This window comes from Mus caroli, unplaced genomic scaffold (genome assembly GCF_978045245.1).
Source record: "Mus caroli unplaced genomic scaffold, Mus_caroli_1 scaffold_8, whole genome shotgun sequence".
NCBI classification, from domain to species: Eukaryota; Metazoa; Chordata; class Mammalia; order Rodentia; family Muridae; genus Mus; species Mus caroli.
Window position 1 is genome coordinate 62,563,097 of NW_028227263.1, and position 20,073 is coordinate 62,583,169.

The window sequence follows — 20,073 nt, forward strand, 5'->3', positions numbered from 1 at the left end:
AATCTCAGCAAGTGATGGTAGAGGCTAGAAGCATGTGAGTTCTAAGCCAGTGTAGGCTAAACTGTCTCAAACAACCAAAAGAGAAAAAAAAATAGCATTGATTAGAGGAAAGCAAGGCATTTTTAATGTACTCAATTCTCTTTCCCAATAATTATCTTTTACATAAATTCCCAATAACTCCACCAGGACAGAAAGCTGGTTTTGGAGAACTGAAGTCTAAAGTATCTGCACACCTACTTTTTTAATCCAGGATAGAGTCCCAACCGCCCTAATCTCTTCAGACCCCGGCCCCAATCGCGCTAAGCCCCGCCCCAGACTCCAGAGGCTCGCTTCGGACCCCGGAGTTTGTTCTAACGAGTAGCCCCGCCCAGATGCGCTAACTCCCGCCCAAGAGGCGTGAGCCCCGCCCAGCCCGGGGAGTCCTGCTTCAGACTGGGGCCTCCGTTTCGATGGGTAGCCCCGCCCGCCTGTGGGGGCGCGCGGCGCGGTAACCCGGAAGTGGCAGTAGCGTGCGGGGGCGGGGCGGCGCGCTGGAGCGGGCCATGGCCGCCGCCGCCGCGGGCTTTGTGTGCCGCGCGCGAGCCCCGGCCGTCCGCACCTCGCCGGGGCTGCGGGGCTGCCGCTGACCCGCCCCGCTCGCCGCGCCGCGCCCGCCTGGCCCCGCCCCTGGCCTCTCCGCCTCCTCGGCCGGCCTCCAGTTCTCGGCGCTCTCCCCCTGCGCTCTCTGCGCTTCCCTCCCGCCCGCGGCGGGCGCCAGGCCGCCCCGATGCCCGAGCCCGGCCCCAGGATGAACGGCTTCTCACTCGGCGAGCTGTGCTGGCTCTTCTGCTGCCCTCCTTGTCCGAGCCGCATCGCCGCCAAGCTGGCCTTCCTGCCGCCCGAACCCACCTACACGGTGCTGGCGCCCGAGCAGCGCGCTCCCGCTCCCGCGGCGACCCCCGCGCCCGCCCCGGCGGCGCAGCCCGCTCCGGCCGAGGAGGGTGCGGGCCCCGGCGCGTGCAGCCTGCACCTGAGCGAGCGCGCCGACTGGCAATACTCGCAGCGCGAACTGGACGCCGTCGAGGTCTTCTTCTCGCGCACGGCCCGCGACAACCGGCTGGGCTGCATGTTCGTGCGCTGCGCGCCCTCCAGCCGCTACACGCTGCTCTTCTCGCACGGCAACGCCGTGGACTTGGGCCAGATGTGTAGCTTCTACATCGGCCTGGGCTCGCGCATCAACTGCAACATCTTCTCTTACGACTACTCGGGCTATGGTGTGAGCTCCGGCAAGCCCTCCGAAAAGAATCTCTACGCTGACATCGACGCCGCGTGGCAGGCACTGCGCACCCGGTGAGCCCCGAGCCACGGTTGGGGTGCGGGCTTGTGCTCCCGGATTGTTGCATTCGCTCGAGATTGCAACAGCCCTCGGGGATGAAGAGCTCAGACTTAAAGGGTCCTGCCTGCTTTTTCACTGGCCCGCGCGGCCTGGAGTCTTTGTGGCTCCGGTTAAACGCACGTGGCCGCTGTGGGGGTGCAGATATACCGGCCAGACCAACTTGGTTGGGCTTGAGTTGTGTCTTGAGCTACGCGCAGACCCCGAAGGTCTGGTAGAAGTGACCTTGGGGTTTTCAGAGCCCTTGACAGCAGGGGAGAGACGATGACCTCTAAAAGACTTTCCAAGTAGAAAGTGTCCCTGGGGCGATGCCTGTGTAGCCCTTAAGGCTGGGTCGGGTCGGGTCGGGTGTGGGGAGGACTTTGCCTCCTGGTCCCGCAGAGTATGTGGCACCAGGAGATCAGGAAGTTAGCTGAAGAACCTTCCCTAAACACCACCAGTAGCGCAGAGTGTTATAGGCGTGAGGAAATCTCTTGACCTTGAGTTAGCGTTCATAAAACTGGAAAGTATTTATTCAGGGTCTTTTACATGCCAAGCACAAATTGTTATATTCTGAGGACAGACCAGGTGGGGGGAAAAACTAGCTTAAGTTTTACTCTGAACTTAGACATTTGCGGGAAAGTCAAGTGACCTGCCCAGTTTTGGTGCTTGTGACCTTCCCATGCAATCCCCATAGCACAGGTGGCAACCGTACCTGAGGTCCTGTGTGTAATGAGCTTGGATTTCGTTAGAGGAATAAGTCCCCAGAATAAGGACAGTAGGCACTGTTCCTTTTAGAGACCTTTGTATCGTTTTTATGAAACGTCTATTTGCTAGGCTAAGTACATGGGCAGTAATAATGACTTTATTTCCATATGTGTTGCACATATGTTCATAAGTTATCCCTTATGCTTCTTGAGAAATGGCTTGTATAACAGAGAAGTACTTAGTATTCACTCTAAGATGCTTGCTCACATTCTTCTGAGGTCTTGGAGGGTTCCTAAATTGGGGTATAGTGTTTGGAGGATGACGTAGGCAGATGAGGCTGGATTCTATCCTGTTGGAGTGGCTGAGGATCCACAAGTAGTCACATGCCACCTGTTCCCAAGAACAGGTTTCAGAAGTATTTGTCAGAAGCGGGGAGTGGAGTGCTGGTGTGGGATATGCTTCAGCACTCTGGAGGGAGGCAGAGGCTAGAGGATTGCACAAAGTTTGAGGCTAGCCTGAGCTACATGGTGAGTTCTATGTTGGCCAGGGCCATAGTAAGACCTTGTCTGGAGAAAAATATGTGGGGTAGGTGGATGGCTGAGTGAGTGAAGGCTGCTTTGTAGGTAGACATGGTGACCAAAATTTCCCCTGTGCAATCCAGAGGTGGAGGGAGAGAGCTGGCTCTCCTCTCCAAGGCTGTCCAGTCACCCCATAATTGTGCCCACACGTGTCGCACAATCTTAAACTACTTAATCTGCCATAGTGTAGGTATTAAAAATAAATTTTATTACTAGATGTCTCTACATTGAAACACAAAAGTCCTACCTTGAGTTGATGATCTGTAAAAATTCCTATAGAACATTGCTCCTATGTGGACCTTTCTCTTTTTCACACTTGAGTGTGTATGTCTGGTTTACCACATATGTGGGGTGGGGTGCGGTCTATTGCGTATAAAAAGCATTGTTGAGGGGGTAAGTTAAAATTTGAATTACCTGGTAATATCTTTAAATTTTGCTTGTGGTTTATTTACTGTTTTACTAGAACTCATATCTAAAATAAGCACGAGTCCTTTGTTGTTGTTGCTTTTAGGTTTTTGGTTTTTTGTTCTTTTTTTAACTGCTTTTGGAGACTGGGCCTTATGGATCAGAGGCTGGTCTCAAACTCACCTTGCAACTGAGACCGAGCATCACCTCCTCCCTCTGCTTCACAAGTGCTGGTGTTACAGGTGTGTGTCATCACTCCTGGTTCCTAGAATCAGACTTTGAAGACACCTACAAAGCCTCTTATTCTGTGCTTTCCCAACCCATTAGATCAACTGCAGCGAGATGCTCATTCTGCACCTTGATCGTGCTTGCACATCACATACATTCATGTGAGGCTGCATGTCTGAACCAAATGTTTCACACACACACACACACACACCCTTTGCATAACAATGCGTTCTGTTTTATTGGACTTAAAAGAAAAAAGCGTGCTGGGTGTGAAGTGTTGAGAGTATTTCCCAGCGCCCATGTGGATGCTGCCTTCATCCGCCCACTCCAGGATAATCTCACAGCCAACCAGCAGGTCTCCTAACTAGGAGTATAGCATTCTCCGGCCCCATATTTGTAGTCATTGGATTTCTTAAAAGGTATGAGTCTGGCTTACCTGATTCTGAGGCTGATTCCTCAACTACCTTCAGCCTAGACTGCTGTCTGTCTTGTCTTAGAGTGTGCGATCCTTCAGTAACATAGTCTGGAGGAAGCTCAGCTCTGCCCCTTCCCAGCTGTATTGAGGTCCTTGCTATTGAGGCACTTCTGATCCCAGTGACAAAATCCTCCTGGCTGGTTCAGCAACCCTCTCCCGAACATGAGGTCTTCTGTGAGTGGTTTCCCCTCCTCTGACTTTCTGGTTAACCATACTGCACAGACTCTGACTAGAGAGCTTGCTGCCTCCTGAGTGGTCTCTGTCCTGGCCCGTAGATTATTCTCTGAGAAATAAGTTGTCTAAGTCAACACTGGGCAGCCCCAACTCCCAAGCACTTCCTGAGCTCCTGTTTGGAGTTTTGAGAATGTCCTTCATGTTAAGAGTATTGATCCGTACTGGATCCTAGTTATATTAGGAGATTGTAGTGCCCCCATCTTGTGGCTCACGGGTTGAAGACTGGGTTCCCCCAGTACAGTGTTCAGAAGTGGAGCTTTGGTAGAAGTGATGGGGTTGTAAAGACCCAACTTCACCCACAGATTAATCCACTGATGATTCTTAGTCAAGTGGGCTTTGGGAAGTGGGGCCTGATTGAAGGAGTTGATTACCATTGTGCTTCTAAAGGTTATGTTGCCCTGGCCTCTGCCTCTCTTATCCCTGCTTCCTGGCTGCCATGGAGTGGTAGTGGGTGGGTAGGAACAACTTTCCTCTATTATGTCTTTCTTCCTTAATAATCAGCCTTGGCACAGTTCTAAAAGCAGCAGAACCAGCTGAACTTGGATAGACTAAAGGCTTTGAAACTGTGAGCTAAACTACATCCACCCCGTATCTGTCTCAGCCATGAAAAGTAACTAACACACTATTGTACCTGTCACTCAGTCCCTTTACTTGTGCTTGTTATGGCATTGCCATAGCTGCCGGTCCTTGTGGGAAGGACCTCTGTCTTATCTATTCCCAGAAACGAGCACTGGGACTTAAAATATAGAACTCTGATTAAATATTTGCTCAGGGTGTTTCGTGTATAGAATGAGTGCGTGCTCTGTTGACCAGTGGCAGTCAGTCAGTGATGCAGAGTTGCAAAAAGTGGCTACAGCCATTCAACAAAAATAGTGGGTGTTCAAATGGCTTGTGGTCTCAGCCACTTTCAAGCTGTCTTATTGGTGTTCTTTTGACATTGTGGTGTCTGTGTTGAACAAAAGAATTATTCTCATTCTTCATTTGTGCTGTTTTTATCCATTACATGTCTGTGCAGCTCCTATGTTATGTTAGTGATTTTAACAGAGCTGGAATCCCCAGCATGCAGACCCCCACTATATAAAGTCAGCCAATCCCTTCAGAAAAGGGTACAGAGGAAAAAGGTGATTTGATATTTGGGAAGTTGGTTATTGCTTTAAGGATGTAAGCATTTTCTGGGGCGGGAGGAGTGCTGAAGAGGAGGTAGGAACTGTGACTTCACGTGGAAGAAGAAAGTTGGCATGTGACATAAGAAATGGCCTCTAAGTCACTTGGAGGGTCCCAGGGCTAGAGGTGCATCCCCTCTGCAGGCTCATAAGCATTGGAGAGGACACTAAATCATGGGGCTTGTTGGAGCCTGTGGGGTTGCTTGAGTTGGGAAGGCGAAGTGGCTGATGTGTGCAGGGCAGGGTGAGGATAGGGACCCAGGTTCTGTGCATGCCCTGTCAGAAGACAGATCTTGTCAAGAGTTGTAGACTGCAAATGTGTGACAGTGACTTAGTGGGGTTGAACCCAAATAAACAAATAATCCCCAAGAATGGTGTGTAAATTAGGCAGAGAATTTTAGCTGAAGTGTTTTCATCTAGATTTCCAGAAGTGGGATGGTGGGGCATTCATTATTTGGTTTGTGAGTGGTCATCTCTGAGCCTTCCATTTGATGTAGGTGGCAAGGACAGTAGAGGAGAAAGGCATTTGGTAACAGAAAGCAGATGCAGAGAGGGGAAGATGAGAAAGAAGCTTTTTTGTGCCTTGGTTCAAAAAGCAATTTAAAGATCCAATATCTTACTCAGTCAGCAAACTGTTTATTAGCCATTGTCTGTCTGTTTCTCTCTCTAATAACTAATTTTAGAAGCTTGTGGATATATATCCACATACTGTTTGGTAACTTTAATGTCTGCCACTCATAGGCCCTGTGATTTGGAGAATCCTGTGACAGACAGTAAAGCTATGGTGACATAGGTGATGGGGGTTGAAAGGCACAGTCTGTTGATTTTGTGATTAGTACTTAAAATTGGCACTCTAGGTATAATCTGCTCAAGTGTAACAAAGCTCTCCTTTTCTGAGCATAGTGAAGTTGGTAGCATACCTCTTTGTTCTCAGAAGGAATACTGTGTACCAGTTAGGGAAAAAGCCTAGGATTTCTGTCTGTCTTTGATAAGTAGTAAGAAGACAAAACCTGTTTTGAGCACTGTTTGATACAAGGAGAAAGCATAGTGGTATTTATAGAAAGGAAATGTACTTGTCTCCTAGTATCCATGGGCGGTCGTTTCCAGGACCCCATGGATAAAAAAATCCACAGCTCAAGTCCTTAGTAGAGAACAGCACAGAATTTGCATATAACCCACATGCGTCCTTTAAATCATGTCTAGATTACTTGTAAGAGCTAATGCAATGTAAATGCTATGTAAATAATTGTTGGATTGAACTATTTAGGGAATAATGACAAGGCAAAGGTCTTGTTTGGTAGAGATGCAGATTGTGTTTTTTTGATACTTTGATGGTGAAGCTGCAGGTGTACAATGTATGGCCATGGAGGGTCAACTGTCAGAGGGTTGGCTGTCAGTGCTAGCTCACAGTTCCAGCAGTGGGAGACTCCTGTGAGGAAGAACATGGCTCTTCTTCAGAGCAAATGTGTCCAGACAAAGCAGCTTGAAAGCAGTCTGTCTGCACAGAGCCCCCCCCTCTGCTCCCTCTTCCTCCCCATCTTGGAGACTAGGCTTACTACTTGGCCCTGCAGGGAGCAGAGTCTGAGTGCCTGCCTTCTCCCAGGGGAACTCGCTGACTAGTTCTGTTCTGATGGACCTTGTACTCCTGCTGTTGTCCAGTTGCAGGGCAGGGCAGGGCACCTGTTGTTTTCTTTGGTAATGTTTAACTTTGTAATGAAGCCTGCTATTCTTGGAGAGTATCCTAAGTACTCATCACTTAACCTTCAGTCTTAAGGCTGGAAGAGCTGTTGCCACAGCCCTGTAAGGCTGGCTGTTTCAGTTACCTTGCCCTGAAGGTCCCTTGCTACCGTCTGCTTCCTCTTCACCCTCCACCACACTTTTTAAATCATTGTTCATCAGTCATAATCCCAGGTAAGACTCTGAAGTCAGGCTTTAGAAATCGATGAGATCTTTTGGTCACACTTTCTTATCTGCACTGGCTTCATACTAATGCTGTAGGTCTGGTCTAATCCCCACCCAAATACACATAGGAGATAGAAAACAATGACTTCTTTTTGGCACAGTGTTTTAAGTAATTGCCTCCTTGATTTTGAAAAGAAGATAGAGACAATAGATAAAAGTTTTGGATTTGGCAGTCAGTTTTAATTCAGAATCACCACTAACTCTGTCTCTCTTTGTCCCTTTGTGCTGTTGTAGCAGCAATACATAATTTATAAAGAAGAGAATTTATTCTTCCTCATTTGCACCCTGTAAAGTCTAAGATCAAGGCACTAGTGGTGTGGTGAGGGCCCTGCCTTAGCTTCCAACAAGGTTCCTGGAATATGGTAGAGGGGCCGAAGGCTCCTCCTCACAGGGGTTAGAGTTGGGCAGGGTTGATGGGGTTTTGTTTTACATCACATTATCTTGTGCTTGCTTACTGTGCCCTTTCTTGTAAGGCTTGATTCTGTACTCTACCCTTACCTTCTACTCCCTGTGGTTTCTCTATCCTATTTAGCAAAGATGGTGTCCTGTTATGATGAGCCCACTCTGACAGAAGGCATTATTTCTTTCAGGAGGGTGGGGCTATCTTGGTCTATCACTTCCTAAAGGTTCCTCCTAAGAATGGTACAGTGGGAATTAAGTTTCAGCATTGGTCTTGGAGAAGGGCTATAGATCAACTTTGTCTGCTCTCTCTCATATCCAGAACTCCACATTTTCTTTCTGTTCCCTGTTAGCTCTGCTTTCCGTTCAGTTCGGGTATGTTGTACAGAATCTTGGCCTTGAAAAATGTACCATGGTTAATTCCTTAAACCAGGTCAGTGGGGCAGTAGATGTATGTTACTGTTCTTTGTGACCTCATGTGTGGGCATCTGATAAAAACCTGGAAGAGATGGTAGAGAGAGAGCAGCCAAGGAAAATGGGGCTCTTCCCTTTGTTCACTTCTTTCCCTACACTTCCCTACAGACATCAGATAACACTGAGGGATGGCGGAAGTGGCCCGTTGTGTAGATGCCATTCCGAACACTCCATAGAGCAGAGAAAGCAGTAAAGGGATGAGGGCGGATGCCACACAGTGCAGTAGGCTTGTATGTGGCTCAGGCTAAAGAGTCCCAACATGAGATGGTCTAATGGTTTATCTCTTCATTTAGGAGATTTACAGCTGGAACTGGTTTTCAGCTTATGTCAGAATAGGCAAGGTTGTTAGAAGGATAGTCCAGAGAAGCACATTCCTGCCTGCTTGAGCTTTCAGATAGTGTGTTTAGTGATTAAGGGAACAGATTTTAGTCCAACAGACTTGGATTTAGGACTTGGCTGGGCCACTAACAAGTTGCTTGGTGCCATTAGCATGCTGCGGCCTTCTCCAGTCTCCATTGAATAGTGTAACTGATAATGTGGTGTAAATGATAATACCTATGCCAGGTCCTGACACAGCACCTCCACATAGTGAGGCATAAGCATGAGATGCCATTGGTGGGGATTGTTGATAGAACTGTTGGAGTTGCTGCACCAGATGCTCAGATGGTACTGGAGACCAGTCCCATCGGTTGCTAATCCCTCCTTCCCCCACTCTCCAGCTGTCTGTAGGGAGATGTCCAAGTGGAGCCTCACTCTGTGGGAGTACGTTTAGTGCCTAGAAGAGAGAAATTCACAGTTGCTGCTTTGGAGAGCAGTGTGTGATAGTGCTGTGTTCCTACTATGGTGTTTATATACTTGCCAAAGAAGTTCTTTCCAGGAGCGGAAGCCTTACTTGTAATCCAATACCTGCAGTAACTTTGCAGGCTGTCCTTTGTATTGCTACAGCCACAAGGGAGCCCTCTCAGGTGCAGCAGGAGGCAGAGGCTCTGTGGGAAAATCAGGACAGGGGTGAAGCCTTCCCTTCTCTGGCCATTCAGAACCTTCTGGCTGTTCTTTGTTAAGAGGACAACCATAAGCTGTCACTTGCCCTTATCCTGAAGTTAGCCAAGGGACCTGAATCATGTTTCCTTTTAAAATATGAATGTTCCATAATGCCTCTCGCACTTCCTATTCAGGGAGTGTTTTCAGGGCTGTGTAACAGAGCTCATTGATAAGTTCCATGATATTGATTCACTGTAGAGCTAAAGGCCGTAGCACCTTGGTGAAACTGGAAGCTTGTTTCCAGGAAGTCTGGATTGCTCAAGTTCGGGGCTCAGGCGACAGTTAGCTGAGTATCAGTTACATACTGAGTAGCTGCGAGAGCCACTGCTGCTCAGCCCTGGAACTTCAAAGAAAAAGGAACACAAAGAACCCCTGCATGCTGCTTCACCTGACATTTTAAATGCTTATAGTGAAGTGTGGGCAGTTGCTTTGGGGGAAGAGTGGAAAGCAGACCTATTCAGAATATATTAACCAGAGAATGTGTTTGCAGATGGGAAGTGTGACTGCTGGCTGCTGCTGTTATAGTGTTAGGGTTAGAACTCAGAAGGGAGTTCCAGCTTTACCCCAATTGACTTAGTGAATGTCCTAGATGCAACCAAACTCTCTGCAGTGATAACAGTACTGACTGTAAAGGTCCATGATGCCAGAACAAGATCAGTTTATGGATGATGATGATGATGATGATGATAATGATGCGTATGTTGGTACATACTAGTGCATGGTATGTGGGTGGATGCCAGGGGACTTCTTGCTTCCATTTTCATGTGGGTTTGGGGAATTGAACTTGGGTAGTAGAGCTTGCAGCAAGCCCTCTGTGTATTGTGGGATCTCTCCCAGCCTCTATTGTTTTAATTTTTATATACCTGTTAGGAAAAAACTGTTCATATGCTAATTTGTTTCTGTGCGTATTTTATATTATAATTAGGCTAGATGAAGTAAGTTAAGAGCTGAGCATGTCATCTTGGAGTTAATGGAAGAAATTAGTTTTTCTACTAGATTAGGAACTTACTGAGCTAAAAATAAGCATACAGAGGGGTAAGAGTTCAGGCTGCCATTGTGTAGAGTAGATGATGAGTTCCAGCAATCTGAAGGTTCACCTTCTCAGGTGGCACTCACTGGCCTTTTCATGGTGTACCTAGGCTGTGTTCTGTAAACAATGTCTACCCTTGTTCTGAGCCTGGAGAGCCCTTTGGCGCCTTCCCTCCTTCAACTGCTCATACCTGAGCAATTGGTCATTTTCCTGATCTACCACCTCTTCCCCATTACAGCCCTGGTCCCTGGTCCACCTTCCTTCGCTGTTCTCTGTAGGTCTCTCTATCCAGTCCTGGATCAGACCTGAATCTGCATGGTTCTCTTGGCTTGCTAGTGCTTCTCACTAGCAATGGAACATTCTGGCATGCTGTTAAGTGTTAGTGATCGCAGGGCCAATCTGAGGGTATATGATCTAAATCTTAGGGACACTGGGCCTTGTAAGCCTGTGAAGTAGGTAGTGGAGAAGTCTGTATGATGACTGGTGTTTAGCTATTACCCTTTCCCTGACATTTGCTGCAGTTCTTCACCTCGAGTGGAGAAGCATGTCACTGTGGTGTAACAGACTTTTCAAGTTTGGTTTGAAGTAAATGTATACTGTTTTGTTGTTTTAAGACAGTCTCTCTGTAGCCAAGGCTGACCAGGAACTCTTTGCATTCCTCAGCTTCTGAGTGTACTCAGCTGATGGATGATAAATGCATACTTCTTGTTTTTAAGCTCTTTTTTGCTTTGGTCTAGCCTGCAGTCCATATGCTTTGATCCTACTCTTAGTCAACCCAGCCTCTGTGTCAGCCTGTACAATTTTAATATTGTGTGATATCTAGGCACTATTCAACAGCCTGCCTTATGATCTCTTTCCCCATATGATTCTCTCTGACTGGACCATTACACAGCTCATGTCTGTGCTCACCCTTGCCCTTTGAAGTTACCTGGACTGAATTGCTGCAAGGATTTTGAGTTCTCAAGCACCTATCTTCTGTGACTCACCTTACGTCCTGTTGGGTCTGCTTACTGACAGATGTGTCAAGTACCTTCTGTGAGCCTGACATCTGACTAAATACAACAAATCCTGGCCTGGTGATGTCTCTGTTCACAAGTGCTGATGATAAACACTGCTCATGATAATGATCATGGAGTAGAGCACAGAAGGTGTTGCAGAAAAACATCTGGAGACACTGCTGGGAGGACTTGAGAATGAATGGCGCAGTGGTTACAGTTGATTATACAGGGGACTAGGATCTGCTTCATCTCAAGATGAAGCAGTGGGGGAAGAGTTGTGTCCCTGGGTTGGAGTGTGCCTAGCCAATGCAGAGCATCAAGGAAGTCAAGATGTTTGCGGCAGGAAAGTCAAGGGTACCAAGGAGGACAGTAGATGAAACTGAGTAATTCAGGGGTCGCTGGGTTTAGGTAGAGATGTGATGTGATTGGATTTAGATGTTAGGTCCTCAGTGCTCTTGATAAGGTTGGGGGTGGGAGCATGGCAAGGGGAGGCTGCTACTCCACTGGAAAAGAAAGACCAGTAAGAATTTGGAGTGTTTTAGATGACGGGATGAAGTAGTGTGCTCAAAAGTTTGGGTGTATTTTAAAGATAAAACCAACAATATTTGCTGATGCAGTGGAGACTGGGAATGTCAGAAATGACAGCAGGAGCCAGATGTGGTACATTCCTATAATTCTGGCTCTTGCTGGCATTCTGCTAGTTCCAGCACATGGAGGCAGAGGCTGGGGAATCACAAGTCCAAGGCCAGCTTAGGCTACATGGGAAGATCCTATCTCAAATAAATAGATGAATAAATGTACAAATAGTTGAGTTGTAGGAAAACTGGTTTTGTTTCTGTTGAGCTGGGTGGCTAGGGATAGGGTGGTAAGACACCTAAGGAGTGTGCTGTTAGGCTTCTGAGTTTGAGGTACCCGATGCACAAGTGTGCGGTTCAGGAGTGAGAGGACTAGAGGTAAGAGAATTAAGAAAGGAATCCATAGAAAACAATATCTGTGCTGGCTAGTCTTACATGAATTCAAGCTAGAGTTATCTGAAAGAAGGAACCTCAATTGAGAAAAATCGTCCATAAGATCTAGCTGTAGGGCATTTTCTTAACTAGTGATTGATGAAAGAGGGTCCAGTCCATTGTGGGTGGTGCCAAACCTGGGCTGGTGGTTCTGGGTTATATAAGAAAGTAGCCTGAGCAAGACATGGGGAGGAGCAAGCCAGTAATAGTATCTCTCCATACTTCTCCGTGGCCTCTGCATCAGCTCCTGTTTCTAGGATCCTGCCCTGTTTGAATTTTTGTCCTGACTTCCTTTGAACAGCAACATGGAAGTATAAACCAAATAAACCCTTTCCTCCCCCAAATTGCTGTGATGTTTCATTGTAGCAATAGAAATTCTTAACTAAGATAGCACATGAAAGAGTTGTTACTTTTGGGCCAGCAAGACAACTCATTGGGTGAGAGTGCATGCTACCAAGGCTGAATGAAACCTTAGATCTGAGCACTGAAACCCACGTAGTGGACAGAGAGAACTGATTTCTACAAAATGCCATGAGTGCCCCTCCCCCCGCCCCCCAAACACACAGAATCAGAATGGATGAATGTAAAAAGTTAGAAGAGTTCCTACTTTTGCCTGAGATCAGTCTGCTTCTGTTACCATCCTTGCCAGGACAGCCCTGCAAGAACTCTGTTCAGTCTCTTTTCTCCTTCCAGGGTCTCTGGTTGGTGTTGGCACAGGCCTACTAGAGCGGGTGCTGAAGGACAGAGCCCTCATGGCTGGCCTCTTTTTCTTTGGGAGAGAATGTTTTGGGATTAGATTGTGTGTTCTGTCTGTCTGGGTAGCCATCCCTGGTTTTCCTTGTACAGTTTGGCCCTCCCAAAGCCCGTAGACGTCTTGTGTCCTCACTTGTATTGTTCACTGCAGTTTTGACAACAGTCTCCATGACTGTATGCTTCCTGACTTCTACTGGATCAATTTTGAAAAGGCCTCCCACTGACCTGGTGTGCTCCTGATCTTTTTGATGTGTGAAATGCCAGAGACCTGTAATTACTTTCACAGGATTAAGGATGGCAAAGGATAACCATTTTAATTTGCTGGATGCTTGTCTGTCTCTCTATCCCCTCTGAACTAAAAGTGGGACAAGTGTTTCTTGGGGACTTTTGCAAACTTCTTAAGTCCATTCTTATTTTTGAGTTATCCTCTCAAATTTACATTTAACAAAGATCTGCAAAGTTAATTAACACCCCAAACAATTGAAATCTATTAATCTTTTAGGAGTTAGTTTTCTCTTCTGTCTTAGCTTTTATGTAGAATAAGAGACTTCTGCTACCCGTATATTTCTGAAAGGGACTCACCCCATCCCAAAGGTGTGGCTTCCTCTCTAGAATCCTCTGGCACTTGGTCCCATGCCACACTTACATGTGCCTTGCCAGCATAGCAGACTTCCCAGTCCACTCTCTTATCACACTGATTTTGTCCCTGCTGGGTCTTGTCCCCTCCCTAGTCCTCTGAGTAGCTTACGTGTCTGCCTTCTGGGAATGTGACCTCCATGAGGAAAGACACAGTCATAGCTAATTGTTCTTAGACTAAGTAGGTGCCCAGAACATTCTTCCTGCAGAGCTAGCCCTACCTGTTCTGATGGCATTAGTGGATGGGCTAGACAGAGTCTGAAGTGCTGGGTTTGTGTTTCGGGCACTTGGCCTTTTCAGATTAAAGGTCCGTAGGTCTTGATCTCCTTAATTCTGGCCACAAAAGCCCCAGTCAGGCCACTGGTTCAGTTTTAGTTTTCAGTGAAGTCCCTCTCCAGGGTTAGTGTGGAAGTATAACCTAGCTCTGGGAGGTACAAGGATCTGGGAAAATTGAGGTCTTCTCTATAGCCTGTAATACAGTTCCTTAAACCAGTCTTAATGAAAGATGAAGCTTTCAAAAAATAATAGCCACCCCCACATATACATTCCAAAAAGGAGGGATGACCAAAGTGCTTAGAGGAGACAGGGTGTGTGTGTGTGTGTGTGTGTGTGTGTGTTGCAAGTCTAGCTACTCTCGGGGAACTAACTACCATCCTTAATATGTGTATGTACAGCCTCCTATTCTGTTCTGTAATACTTGTGATAATGGTTGTGGTTATTACAGATACTGTCAGCTAACAGTGACAAGAATGCCGTCTCACTAACTGCTTGACTGTTGGTTGCCTCATCCCCTCTGGTCTCGGTGAGATCTTGGTGCTCCCCTTTCCCATACCATATTGTTTATGGAAAGCCACTTTATTTGGAAAATCTCAAAATATAAGTAAAGTAAGGAAATGTGGGAATAAACCCAATGACATTAGTATTCCTCTCTGAGCAGTTATTAACATCCTGCCATCCAGCATCCATCTCCACTCACGGCACCAGGCTGTTCTTAGTACTGTGTGTAGGCTGTTCTTTTTCAAAGGAAGAATGTAAAAGCATTGAAACACAGCCATGCTGGCTGTCTGCTTGCTGCCAGGATCCCATTGTCTGGTCTGGCGGTGAGCAGGTGTGGCAGCCCACTTTCCTCAGCATACAGTAGACAGTGCTGGATGGCAGCTGGAGAGTGGGCTTCATGTGTGTGGACTAAAGGGGCTTTCAAGTGCATGTAATACCAGAGAGTTAGAAGAGGGCTGTAGGTTATTGGCTGATTTTTTTTTTTCCTGCATTAGTCATGTAAAGATGATGGGTGGATCAGTGACAGTTGGTCAGAACCCTAGGGGAGCAGTGGCTTCTGGGTGACTACCAAAATACACAGCTGTCAGCTCCTGTCTTTGGGCCTCAGTGCCTCTGTTTTTTGTAATAAGAGTTTTGTGCCCATTCTGCTGAGGCAGTATTTGTGCCGAAAATAACTATTTCATCTATTATACATTTCAGCACACTACATCCATGAAGCAGGGATTTTGGCTGACCCATTTCACAGGTATAGAAACTGAAGACTACAGAAAAATGAATGACTTGATTTGGATCACACTGAATTAAACAGCAAACCAGAGTTTGATCCCAGATGGGCTGACCCTGGAGCCTGTGTTCTACATGGTGTGTGTGTGTGTGTGTGTGTGTGTGTGTGTGTGTGTGTGTTGTGCGGGACAATCACGCCTAAGTATAAGGCAAGATCAGAATTTAGAGTTCTATGTGGGAATTATCATCCTCCCTGTCTGCTTCATTTTGCTGTGCCTTTGGGTGTGCATCAGTTGTGTAGCCTACAGGCTCAGTCTCCTGCTCTCATTTCAAGTTCAAAGGCCAGTACCCTAGGATTTCTTTTCCTGAATTGTAAGATTTGAGCACAACAATAAAATGTTTAGAAATTTCAGTCTTTCAATTTCAACAAATTGAGTACCTGGTGTGTCCCTGTAGGATGTAGACCTAAACGCCAAGTAGGGGTTTACACCGCACATACTTAATATTTAATTGGCATCTGAAAAGATGATTTTGAATACCTTCCATACTATACTGACTTCCACTACCCCTTAGGAACTCAGAATTGTTGGTTGTGTACCAAACAACGTTCTGAAGACAGTACTTTCTGGCTCTGGAAATTGCCTGGAAGAAGGAAGTAGCTTCTCTCAAGAGTGGTTGTTTGGGTTCCTGAGTAGTTTTTGAGCCTTGTGCTTCAGGTTCCTTTTCTATAAAATGGGTTCCTTTTTAAAGAGTTGTTTTTTCCCCTGGTGTTGGCAAAGTTTGGTAAGTTGTTTGGTTTTTGTTTTCTGTTTTTCGACTGAAAAGAAGAGAAATGAGTCACTTCAGTGTATAGCTAGTCCTCAGCAATGTGAAAGATAGAAACCTGGTGTTTCTAAGGGAGTTGCAGTTTTCAAAGTGCTCCAGGTACCTTTGATCCTGAGAACAGTTCTATGGAACAGCAGGAGGGGGGCTGTGCACTTGGGGAGTTAACAAGAGGAAGCCAGCTGGCAGTGGGTTAGCTGAGCCAGGGGCTGAGGAGTGTGTGTCAGCTGTCATCATTTCTCCCAACTTTTAAACAGTCCTATGACCCACCTCACTGAGTCTATTGGTAGTTGCTTCCAAGTAGTGTCTTCCAAGTTGGACCCTTTCCTCCTTTTAGAGCAGTTGAGTGTGCTGCCTCACTTACTGATATTCCTGTTCTTGGTTATGATTAATGGTTAACTCAGTTAACTTGTTTGTTTATTTTGAAATGCTCTGTTGCAGCTAAGGCTTTGAAACTATAGCAAAGCCACTGCTGGAACAATATCATTTAAATAAGGACGGGGTGGAGGGGGTGGTATTTAAAACATCAGTTTGATTTCTTTATGGAACTTAAATTAGCATCTCAAGTCTCTTCCTTCCTGGAGTAAAACGTTTGTCTTCAGCAGCAGTTGCTTGGAAGACAACACTGGGCAGTTCTGGAGTGACTTACTGACCTGAGGACTTGGCTCCCAGTGGGCTTGTTTGGAGACCACAGGAACAAGTAAGACAAGTTCTGTGACCCAGTTGGAGGAGTGATTCATAGCTTGTTAACAGTTGGTACATTGGTCTCAAAGTTTAGACAGTGATGGCCTCATTTGCTCCTAAAGCAAGGGGGGTTCTAGAGACCTGTCCAGACAGAGCCTGAAGAGAGCTGGGCAGGATGGAGCCTCTCCCCCATCCAACTCCCTGATCCCACTCAAGTTTAGTCTTAAATTAGCCAGAGAGATTCAGAGGCGTGGTGAAACAGACTGTACTCTGTAAAGGTCTGTACTCGTCAACAGGCTTTCAGATTTTGGCTCTTCCATTATTAAGAATACCATTGTAACAGTCACATGATCCTTAGTGGGGTGATGAGGATGGTAATGATGTAGTAAACTCCTAATGCCAATGGCCCAAGAAGACATTTTGACTCCATAGCAAAGTAGGAAAGCAGGAAACAAAGACAGCACCAGTTCCTGGAAAGCCAGATGTAGAAATTACCACTTTTCTGCTTTTTATTGTAATAATTGATTGCTGTTTATAAACTTATTAACTCTTTTATTTGGTAAGAAAGGGGCAATTTGGCAAATATAAAATCTAGACATCTAGGCTACACTCATACTGACCTAGGACTTAATTCCTCTCATAAAGTTCTGATGCCAAGTTCAGAATTAGTTTTCATTTCCTCACAATGCTGGAAGTAGACCCTGTGGCCTTGCTTATGTTAGCAGGTGTACCAGGATTGAGTCATACCCCCAACACAAAATTTGGTCAATCAGATGATCAATTGTTGACACTTTGTATGACCCCATCTAGCTATCACCCCATCTAGCTGTCAGTTTATGTTTGTATTTGTTTAAAATGCACTAGGTTTGCCATGAGCAAAGGTAGAGAAGTGGCCATCCATCTCCTGTGGTTCGAATCCTGCTCTTCTCTCCTGCCTCCCCGCACAGTGTGCATCTCTACGAATAGTGAGTCAAGCAGAACTGCAGACAGTGTCGGGGCGGCTTCATTCATTGAGTGCTGAAGACAGGTAGTCTTAGTTATGGCTTGACTTTTAAGGATGGTTTTGTAGCTTCTTATAAGTGTTCCTTAAGTGCCCCCTTTTCTCTTTATACTTGAACATGCACTCTTATCTAGAGGCTAGTGATCGTTTACTGTACGGGCTGTTTGTGTTGGGGGAATCAAAGCTAAATGTGCTGAATTCTTTTTATCTTCACTGTAGTCATTTCAAGCACATGTGCCTTATACCTATTAATTTTATTTAGCACTTTTATCTTTCCATTTGGAGCTAAGGATATAGCTCAGAAGATGGAGCGCTTGCCTACTGTGCACAAAAAAAAAAAAAAAAAGCCCTGGGTTCAGTTTGCAGTACTGCATATGTTGGGCATGGTGGCACACACGTGTGATTCCGGCACTTAAGAGACAGACTATTCAAGGAATTCAAGGCCAGTCTTAGCTACATAGTGAGTCCCAGACTGCTGTGGGCTGCATGGGTCCCTGAAAACCTTATTTGGCGCCTGGCATATTTCTTTCCAAGTAGTGGATATTATACCTAGCAGGATTCCTAGGGGCTCCTAGGAGTTCTGGGACAGCTGTAGCAGATGAGTTCTGGTTCTGCAGGTCAGGTGTGGGGGAAGCAGCTTGCTCTGGGAAGGTGGGGACTCTGCATGTTTAGCAGTGTCATTGTACTTCACACCTGTGGTGAGACCATCCCCAACTGCTTTTCTCCTATAAGAACTCTGGCCAGAACAGGTCCCTAACTTAGTGTTTAATTTTCTAAAACCAGCTTTGAATATTTTTGAAACACTGATATTAAATACTTTCTTTAAGACCAGACATGGTAGCATACATCTTTAATCCAGTACTGGGGAGGCAGAGGTAGGAGGAACTGTGAGCTTAAAACCAGCCTGGTCTACATAGGGAGTTCCAGGCCACCAAGGGGTACACAGTACAACCCTGTCTGCAAAGAAAATAAAAGATAAATAAACATGTTCTTGTAATTTTGAGTGACAAGCTTCTTCCATAATCTTTTGCCATTGATCTTGTTAATGACTCTGTCTTGATTTTTTTGATGAGAAATTGAAATGTAATGTAAATGCATTAGCGTCTGGTGACCTGGGAGCTAAGTGACAGCATTGCAGTGAATAGTTTGCATCTTTTGTCACAGCTTAAGAGACACCTGATTTATGAAGGACAAGGTGTAAGGTAAGAGAGAGAAATAGTCATTTCGGGGACCTGTCTGAACCAAGCCTCTTTAATTTCCCCCTAAAGCAGTGACCAGTGAACCCAGGTAGTGACACCATCCTCAGAATTTTTACCTGAGGACATTCACATAGGTTACGTCTCAGTAACTACAGAATATCTCTAGGTACTACACTGATCAGTCAGTGCACCTGTAGTAAGTGCCAGGAGAACTGAGTGACATTTTGAGGACCAAGTTTCACTAGGAGAATGCATGTATATGATGCCAGCAACAGCACAGAATGCAGTGGGGACCATGGGTGCTCTTAGTTCCCTAACTCCTCCCCGTAGCAGCTTCAGATAGTTACCAGCATTCTGTACAGGAGTTTTAGTATCAGCTCCTGCCAGGCACCCCAGCTTTTGACAATTATTTTTGGGTCTGTGCTTCCTGTGTGGGTGATTTTAACTAGGGGATTTAAACTTATTGTGTGTGCATTTGAGGGGGTCACCTTCCTGCACCCTTACCTCTTGCTTGGCTTCAGTTCAGCTTTTATTACCACAATATGTAGTTTATAAACATTCACATCCTTTCTTGTATTATCCAGCGACTTCTCTTGGGTTTCCTTTTAAAAAAAAATTAAGGGGACTGTTGAGATGGTTCAGTGGGTAAGAACACTAACTGTTCCTCCAAAGGTCCTGAGTTCAAATCCCAGCAACCACATGGTGGCTCACAACCACCCATAATGAGATCTGACACCCTCTTCTGGTGTGTCTGAAGACAGCTACAGTGTGCTTATGTATAATGATAAATCTTTTTTTAAAAATGTGTGTGTGTGTGTGTGTGTGTGTGTGTGTGTGAGAGAGAGAGAGAGAGAGAGAGAGAGAGAGAGAAGAAGAAGAAGAAGGAGGAGGCGGAGGAGGAGGGACGGGCAGACAGACATGCACTTGTGGAGATCAGAGGATAACTTGCTGGGTATGATTCTTCATGTGGATTCCAGGGTTTGAACCCAGGTCATAAGACTTGGCAGGAAGCCATCTGGCCAGGCTTCTTTTGGCTTTCTGTCATTTGAATTGCATTACAAAAGTCAACAAATACCATTCCCATTGGCATAAAGATGTGGTAGGAAATGTCTTCGTCTTGGGCCTGATGAAATGGCTCAGTAGCTTATGGTGCTTGCTGCCCAGCCTAGTGACCAGAGTTTAGTGTCCAGAACCCACATGGTGGAAATTGAAAACCAAGTCCCACAAGTTGTCCTTTTTAACACATTCATACACATGATACACTAATGACTGTAAAGATGAAGAGGAAGACAGAAACGATGTCTTTTCATTACACATCAGGTTTCTGCGCTTTGGGCCTGTCCAGTGAAGTCACTTTCCTTTATCTTCCTAGATTAGTACATATATCATGTATACTCTCAATGGGAGGTTAACAGTATGCCTGTGT

At 45.9% G+C, this 20,073-nt stretch overlaps 1 protein-coding gene across 1 annotated transcript in view; it reads left to right on the plus strand.

Annotated features, from left to right (window-relative positions):
• The first annotated feature begins 522 nt into the window (after window positions 1–522).
• The window catches only part of Abhd17c (abhydrolase domain containing 17C, depalmitoylase), a 42,493-nt gene continuing 22,942 nt past the window's right edge, over window positions 523–20,073 (plus strand). The window contains exon 1 of the mRNA XM_021168725.3: window positions 523–1,329. Within this exon, the coding sequence (XP_021024384.1) occupies window positions 767–1,329 (563 nt within the window). The 5' untranslated portion in view covers window positions 523–766. The remainder of the gene's footprint in view (window positions 1,330–20,073) is intronic.